The sequence below is a fragment of the Salvelinus alpinus genome, chromosome 10 (genome assembly GCF_045679555.1).
Source record: "Salvelinus alpinus chromosome 10, SLU_Salpinus.1, whole genome shotgun sequence".
Classification (NCBI taxonomy): Eukaryota; Metazoa; Chordata; class Actinopteri; order Salmoniformes; family Salmonidae; genus Salvelinus; species Salvelinus alpinus.
Window position 1 is genome coordinate 7,333,734 of NC_092095.1, and position 9,135 is coordinate 7,342,868.

The following is a 9,135-nucleotide window of genomic DNA, read 5'->3' on the forward strand; positions in this document are numbered from 1 at the left end:
CACTGTGGGAACTAGAAGCACAAGCATTTCGCTACACTAACAATAACATCTGCTAACCACGTGTATGGTTAGCAAAGGCGCTTTTCGGTCAAGAGGGTGGTGCGGACGGCCCGGTACATCCCTGCCATCCAGGACTTCTATATCAGGCGGTGTCAGAGGAAGGCCGGAAAATTGCCAAAGACTCCAACCACCCAAGACCATAGACTGTTCACTCTGCTACCGTCCAGCAAACTGTACCGGAGCATTGGCTCTCAGACCAACAGGCTCCGAGACAGCATACATATGGTCTGATATACCACGGCGGTCAGCCAATCACCACACAGTTTATAAACACACACACACACACACACACACCCTTTTACAATCATGATCTGGTACTGGTACTTCCTGTATATAGCAGCACATTGATCTGGTACTTCCTGTATATAGCTCCACATTGATCTGGTACTTCCTGTATATAGCAGCACATTGATCTGGTACTGGTACTTCCTGTATATAGCAGCACATTGATCTGGTACTGGTACTTCCTGTATATAGCTCCACATTGATCTGGTACTGGTACTTCCTGTATATAGCTCCACATTGATCTGGTACTTCCTGTATATAGCAGCACATTGATCTGGTACTGGTACTCCCTGTATATAGCTCCATATTGATCTGGTACTCCCTGTATATAGCTCCACATTGATCTGGTACTCCCTGTATATAGCCCCACATTGATCTGGTACTGGTACTTCCTGTATATAGCAGCACATTGATCTGGTACTGGTACTTCCTGTATATAGCTCCACATTGATCTGGTACTCCCTGTATATAGCCCCACATTGATCTGGTACTGGTACTTCCTGTATATAGCAGCACATTGATCTGGTACTGGTACTTCCTGTATATAGCCCCACATTGATCTGGTACTGGTACTCCCTGTATATAGCAGCACATTGATCTGGTACTGGTACTTCCTGTATATAGCCCCACATTGATCTGGTACTTCCTGTATATAGCCCCACATTGATCTGGTACTGGTACTCCCTGTATATAGCTCCACATTGATCTGGTACTGGTACTTCCTCTATATAGCTCGACATTGATCTGGTACTTCCTGTATATAGCCCCACATTGATCTGGTACTTCCTGTATATAGCTCCACATTGATCTGGTACTTCCTGTATATAGCCCCACATTGATCTGGTACTGGTACTCCCTGTATATAGCTCCACATTGATCTGGTACTTCCTGTATATAGCTCCACATTGATCTGGTACTTCCTGTATATAGCTCCACATTGATCTGGTACTGGTACTTCCTGTATATAGCTCCACATTGATCTGGTACTGGTACTTCCTGTATATAGCTCCACATTGATCTGGTACTGGTACTTCCTGTATATAGCCCCACAATGATCTGGTACTGGTACTTCCTGTATATAGCTCGACATTGATCTGGTACTGGTACTTCCTTTATATAGCTCGACATTGATCTGGTACTGGTACTTCCTCTATATAGCTCGACATTGATCTGGTACTGGTACTTCCTGTATATAGCTCCACATTGATCTGGTACTGGTACTTCCTGTATATAGCTCCACATTGATCTGGTACTGGTACTTCCTGTATATAGCTCGACATTGATCTGGTACTGGTACTTCCTCTATATAGCTCGACATTGATCTGGTACTGGTACTTCCTGTATATAGCCCCACATTGATCTGGTACTGGTACTTCCTGTATATAGCTCCACATTGATCTGGTACTTCCTGTACATAGTGTCACGACTTCCTCTGAAGTTGGTCCCTCTCCTTGCTCGGGCGACGTTCGGCGGTCGACGTCACCGGTCTTCTAGCCAATGCCGATCCACCTTTCATTTTCCATTTGTTTTGTCTCGTCTTCCCACACACCTGGTTCCAACTCCAACAATTACATGTTGTGTATTTAACCCTCTGTTCCCCCCATGTCCTTGTCCGGTATTGTTTGTTGTAAGTGCTTGTGCACGTTATGTCTGGTGTGCGTAGGGTTTGTACCCATTTATTCCTTGTTCTGTTTTCCGGTGGTTTTTATTATTTAAACTGTGTCGTTTGGAAACACAGTTTTTGTTCTCCTGCGTCTGACTTCACTGCCGCCAGTACGCACCCCGTTACACAGCTCCACATTGATCTGGTACTTCCTGTACATAGCTCCACATTGATCTGGTACTGGTACTTCCTGTATATAGCCCCACATTGATCTGGTACTGGTACTTCCTGTATATAGCTCCACATTGATCTGGTACTGGTACTTCCTGTATATAGCTCCACATTGATCTGGTACTGGTACTTCCTGTATATAGCCCCACATTGATCTGGTACTGGTACTTCCTGTATATAGCTCCACATTGATCTGGTACTGGTACTTCCTGTATATAGCTCCACATTGATCTGGTACTTCCTGTATATAGCTCCACATTGATCTGGTACTTCCTGTATATAGTTTCACATTGATCTGGTACTTCCTGTATATAGCTCCACATTGATCTGGTACTTCCTGTATATAGCTCCACATTGATCTGGTACTTCCTGTATATAACTCCACATTGATCTGGTACTTCCTGTATATAGCTCCACATTGATCTGGTACTTCCTGTATATAGCTCCACATTGATCTGGTACTTCCTGTATATAGCTCCACATTGATCTGGTACTTCCTGTATATAGCTCCACATTGATCTGGTACTTCCTGTATATAGCTCCACATTGATCTGGTACTTCCTGTATATAGCTCCACATTGATCTGGTACTTCCTGTATATAGCTCCACATTGATCTGGTACTTCCTGTATATAGCTCCACATTGATCTGGTACTTCCTGTATATAGCTACATTATTGTGTATTTATTTCATTGTTACTATTTTATTCTGTTCTATTTTTAAACTCATCCTTGAAGAGCTCGTAAGCAAGCATTTGAATGCTATTGATCCATAATCGTATATCCAGTGGGTATGGCCAAGGTTGTAAGCCTTGCGTCACCACTCGGAATACTATAATATGCACGTATCTAGGGTCACCGTTATGAAATTATTAAGAGGCTGAGGAACACAGAGCTAATATCTTGCAATCGATGTCTCCTCTGGCTTTCTCATGCAATGTATTTTGATAAGGAGACGAGGAGAGAGAGGACGTGAGGAGTATTCATTTGAAATCCCCCACAGAATCCTACTCACTACTCCAGGTGCTGGCTCACGTCTGGGAGGTAGCCCGGTTCCAAAACTTAACGCAATGCAAAACAAGCCTAAACCGGGCGCCCGGGCAAGATTAATCGAATCCCCTCATCGAATAGAACGAGCCATTCAAGACAGTGATGTCATAATGGGTGGACTGCGAGTGAACCCACAGGAGCAAAGCAGTAATTAAAATCAGGAAGTGTACCCATCAATCTGTGCTGTGATTTGTTGAATCAACTCAACTGACATTACAAAAAAAAATACATTCCCATTGCATGAGCCACATCAGTTACCATAATTTGAATGAACATTCTACATTACCATGGAAATTATTGCATCGCGCACGGCAAGTGGTACCGATGCACCAAGTCTGGAACCAACAGGACCCTGAACAGCTTCTAACCCCCCCAAAAATAGCACTACTACATAGACAGTTAACTAGTTAAATAACTAGTTAGTCCAATAGTTAGTCCAATAGTTAGTCCAATAGTTAGTTCAAGTGTTAGTTAACGGGTTAGTTAACTAGTTAGTTAACTCGTTAGTTAACTCGTTCGTTCAATAGTTAGTTCAATCGTTAGTTCAATCGTTAGTTCAATCGTTAGTTCAATCGTTAGTTCACTAGTTAGTTCACTAGTTAGTTCACTAGTTAGTTCAACAGTTAGTTCAACAGTTAGTTCAACAGTTAGTTCAATAGTTAGTTCAATAGTTAGTTAATTAGTTAGTTAATTAGTTAGTTCAATAGTTAGTTCAATAGTTAGTTAACTAGTTGAACTAACTATTGAATTAACTGTTGAACTAACTATTGAACTAACCACTAGTTAGTTAACGAGTTAGTCAACGAGTTAGTCAACTAGTTCGTCAACTAGTTAGTTAACTAGATAGCTCAATAGTTAGTTCAATATTTAGGTCAATAGTGTGTTCAATAGTTAGTTCAATAGTTAGTTATTTAGTTAGTTCAATAGTTAGTTCAATAGTTAGTTAATTAGTTAGTTAATTAGTTAGTTCAATTGTTAACCAAATAGCTACCCGGACTATCTGCATTGACCCTTTTTTTGACTAACTTTCTTGACTCATCACATACTCTGTTGCTACTGTTTACAATCGGTCACTTTATTCCTAGTTATATGTATATACACGGAGTATAGCAGACATTACGAACACCTTCTAATATCGAGTTGCAACCCCCCCCCCTTTTACCCTCAGAACATTATGAATGCATCTGGGCATGGACTCTACAAGGTGTTGAACGCGTTCCACAGGGATGCTGGACCATGTTGACTCTAATGCTTCTCACAGTTGTGTCAAGTTAGCTGGATGTCCTTTGGGTGGTGGACCATTCTTGATACACAATCGGGAAACTATTGAGTGTGATAAAAAAAAAACTGCTGTATTGCAGTTATTGACACAAACCAGTGCACCTGGCACCTACTACCAAACTCTGTTCAAAGGCACTTACATATTTTGTCTTGCCCATTCACCCTCTGAATGGCACACATACACAAGCCAGGTCTCAATTGTCTCAAGGCTTAAATCCTTCTTTAACCCGTCTCACCGGTGTGATGTTGGGAGATAGGTCTGGTGTCCACTGGGGGGATGTTGGGAGGTAGGTCTGGTGTCCACCCGGGGGATGTTGGGAGGTAGGTCTGGTGTCCACCGGGGGGATGTTGGGAGGTAGGTCTGGTGTCCACCGGGGGGATGTTGGGAGGTAGGTCTGGTGTCCACCGGGGGGATGTTGGGAGGTAGGTCTGGTGTCCACTGGGGGGATGTTGGGAGGTAGGTCTGGTGTCCACCGGGCGGATGTTGGGAAGGAGGTCTGGTGTCCACCGGGGGGATGTTGGGAGGTAGGTCTGGTGTCCACCGTGGGGATGTTGGGAGGTAGGTCTGGTGTCCACTGGGGGGATGTTGGGAGGTAGGCATGGTGTCCACTGGGGGAATGTTGGGAGGTAGGTCTGGTGTCCACCGGGGAGATGTTGGGAGGTAGGTCTGGTGTCCACTGGGGGGATGTTGGGAGGTAGGTCTGGTGTCCACTGGGGGGATGTTGGGAGGTAGGTCTGGTGTCCACTGGGGGGATGTTGGGAGGTAGGTCTGGTGTCCACTGGGGGGATGTTGGGAGGTAGGTCTGGTGTCCACTGGGGGGATGTTGGGAGGTAGGTCTGGTGTCCACCGTGGGGATGTTGGGAGGTAGGTCTGGTGTCCACTGGGGGGATGTTGGGAGGTAGGTCTGGTGTCCACTGGGGGGATGTTGGGAGGTAGGTCTGGTGTCCACTGGGGGGATGTTGGGAGGTAGGTCTGGTGTCCACCGGGGGGATGTTGGGAGGTAGGCATGGTGTCCACTGGGGGAATGTTGGGAGGTAGGTCTGGTGTCCACTGGGGGGGATGTTGGGAGGTAGGTCTGGTGGGTTAACTTCGAAGTCTGGGTCTCTATATATGACAAGTTTATCTTCCCACCGCTTTAATAGCCTGCTGGACCAATTGGGTTCTAGACAACCTGCTGGACCAATCAGGTTCTGAAGTTGATTGACAGTCTGCTGGACCAATCGAGTTCAGAATTGATTGACAGTCTGCTGGACCAATCAGGTTCTAAAGTTGAATGTCTTCTGTTCAGACACTATTCTCCACCCAGTCCTTGGCCTGTTTAGAATACTCCACACCACCTCTGGATCTACTGAAAGATGTGTAACAGAATAACAAAACAAAATATAGAAATGAGTCTTCCCTTGGTTCATTGTCCTATCCTCATGTCTGTTCCACCACCCCTCTCCTTCTTACATTCCCTCCCAGGCAGGTAGAAACAGAAAGAGTGATTGGTGATGTTGGCTGGTATAAAACAGTCATCACATGTCAATTCAGAGCATGAGCTCATATTCTAAATGTTATAATTGAGATAACATAAAAGGACGACTGTCATTACTACTCATGCAGCAGCTAGGGCCAGAGCCATATATATGCATCTATCTGGATTTGGCTAGGGCTGGATAGGGCTGGGTAGAGCTGGCTAGAGCTCACTAGGGCTGGCTAGGGCTGGCTAAGTCTGGCTAGGGCTGGCTAAGGCTGACTAAGGATGGCTAGAGCTGTCTAGGGCTAGCTAGAGCTGGCTAGAGCTGGCTAGAGCTGGCTAGCACTGGCTAGGGGTGGCTAGGGCTGGCTAGGGCTGGCTAGAGCTGTCTCCTACTCACTGACCTTAACTAGGGCAAGTCATTTTATGTAATCAATAGCACAACAGAAAACTGTGATGCCTAGTAGAAAATAAAACACTATTTCTTATCAGTAAAGTTTTAATGAAAAAGGGAATTGCATGACAAGGCAAAATTAACAAAACAGACAATAGGACAGGATAACTTCATAGTAGTAGCTAAGCTAAAAAAAACACAAGCTAGTTAAAGGAAAGGCAAACAAATAATTGTATAAATGAATAAATAAATAAATAACATTATAAATGAATTTGTGGTGACGAGCTACAGGTTGTCATGACTGGCCTGTGAGGATCAGGTTACCGTGGATCACAGTTCTACAGAGATATCTCTCCCTCCCGCAGAGATGGATTGATTGGGGGGGGTTATGACCTCACGCCCATCGTAAGTTAGAAGGCAGCAGCCCAACTCCTTTCTGTTCTCTAACGTGAGAGACTGGAATGTCTGTGTGCCTTAGGAAGAGTTTACAGCCCAACTCCTTTCTGTTCTCTAACGTGAGAGACTGGAATGTCTGTGTGCCTTAGGAAGAGTTTACAGCCCAACTCCTTTCTGTTCTCTAACGTGAGAGACTGGAATGTCTGTGTGCCTTAGGAAGAGTTCACAGTCCAACTCCTTTCTGTTCTCTAACGTGAGAGACTGGAATGTCTGTGTGCCTTAGGAAGAGTTCACAGTCCAACTCCTTTCTGTTCTTTAACGTGAGAGACTGGAATGTCTGTGTGCCTTAGGAAGAGTTCACAGTCCAACTCCTTTCTGTTCTCTAACGTGAGAGACTGGAATGTCTGTGTGCCTTAGGAAGAGTTTACAGCCCAACTCCTTTCTGTTCTCTAACGTGAGAGACTGGAATGTCTGTGTGCCTTAGGAAGAGTTTACAGCCCAACTCCTTTCTGTTCTCTAACGTGAGAGACTGGAATGTCTGTGTGCCTTAGGAAGAGTTCACAGTCCAACTCCTTTCTGTTCTCTAACGTGAGAGACTGGAATGTCTGTGTGCCTTAGGAAGAGTTCACAGTCCAACTCCTTTCTGTTCTTTAACGTGAGAGACTGGAATGTCTGTGTGCCTTAGGAAGAGTTCACAGTCCAACTCCTTTCTGTTCTCTAACGTGAGAGACTGGAATGTCTGTGTGCCTTAGGAAGAGTTCACAGTCCAACTCCTTTCTGTTCTCTAACGTGAGAGACTGGAATGTCTGTGTGCCTTAGGAAGAGTTTACAGCCCAAAACTACAGAACATCAATTGAATGGACTTTGGAACATTATATTTTGTCAGCCAAAATGTTGGTAACAATGATAGATGGAATATGAAAATGAATGTTGTTTTTTGTTATGTTATTAAAAGTTAAATGACGACAATATAAGGAAAACATTGTAACTTGAAGTGTTTTCATAATATGCACAATGTTTGCATACTGTTTGCATACTGTGCATTGTGTAGAAAATATCCAGATCAAAGAGAATGTTTTTGTAAAGATGAACTGTGAATTTAGTTGTCTAAACTATATCAGAGTGAAATCCTGATACGGTGCCTTGTAACGAGCTACGCCACAGGGAACCCAGAGAGCCATGAAGACGGAAACGCCCCTTTGTGACCCGAGGGTATAACATTTGTGAGTTAAGAATTGACATATCAGACTAAAACGGACCACAGCTGCAGCGTGATCAAAGATACTCGCGACCCCCATAAACGCTACACGAGGAAGAAGACAAAATAACCTCTTAACAATAAAGGCTACGGTTGATTTACTGTATCTAAGAAGGTGAATTCAAGAAGAACCAGGCAGTTATTGTCTTCAAATCATCGGTTGTCTACACGGCCCTCCTACCCAAGAGAGCTGATTAGCCTCCTCAGAAGTCCAAGGGAACAGACCACTAAGAGAAAGGACACTGACATCGTGTTGACAATCAGGGACACCTGGTAACAAAGGAGGTGCTGCCATCGGAGTAGAAGGTCGTTGGCTAAACCTCATAAGCGGAACTCGTCCACGAAGAAGAAGAGATACCCAAGGGAGGCTTTCAACAAGTAAATACGTTCATTATAATTCTGACCCATAAGAGCGGCAGGTCGGGGCCAGGTGTTAGGGCTAAACTAAGCATAGTTTACAAATGTATCCAAGTGTGCTTTTGTCTCGTGCACTCTCCCCCTCTCTCTCTCTCTCTTTTTAAATCCCTGTTTTGTGTAACACGTGTCATATTGTGTTGGTCCGCTAGGGACTTGTTTTATCTTACTAAGTTCTAATCAATAGCCTACACTGTGTCTGTGTATCTTATATTATCATTTAGTTTGTTAGTAAATAAATAACCAACTCAATTGGTGTGGTACAGAATGATTTAGTGAGACCCGGGTTAGTGCTGATTTAAGAATTATGCAACGTTCAGAATGAGACTGAAGAGGAAATTCATTAATTAGCAATTGCTATGAAATCGATATTCTGATATTCTTTGAGTTAATTTGGGAAACAGTAACTCATTAAACAAACTTTTCCCATGGTGCCCCAGGTAACTGAGTTAATGGTTACCTGATTAATTTAATCACGTAAGTATAAACACAGTTAATTATTCGATGAATAGCAGCCGTCACATTAATGATACAATGTCACGACAAGGTGTTAGCAACTTAGCTGGTAACATCCCTTGAATAGTTTAAGCTTTCCTGTCCATGGAGTAAAAATGGTGGGAAAGGAACCTGGTTTCAAACAGTCCCCATTGTGTTTTATCGACACTATAAGCAGGATGTCAGATGGCCTGCAGCCATGGCTGAAAC

General features: G+C 43.9%; 1 protein-coding gene across 1 annotated transcript; it reads right to left on the reverse strand.

Moving 5' to 3' along the window:
- Positions 1–4,740: 4,740 nt before the first annotated feature.
- On the reverse strand, positions 4,741–5,517 carry LOC139531424 (uncharacterized). Its single transcript, XM_071327873.1, has one exon. It carries the CDS (start codon positions 5,515–5,517, stop codon positions 4,741–4,743), a length of 777 nt encoding a protein of 258 aa, XP_071183974.1.
- Positions 5,518–9,135: the final 3,618 nt, after the last annotated feature.

Bases quoted from the DNA above. Each gene is read 5' to 3' on its own strand.
- LOC139531424 (XM_071327873.1), bottom strand. From the start codon at position 5,517: ATGCCTACCTCCCAACATCCCCCCGGTGGACACCAGACCTACCTCCCA.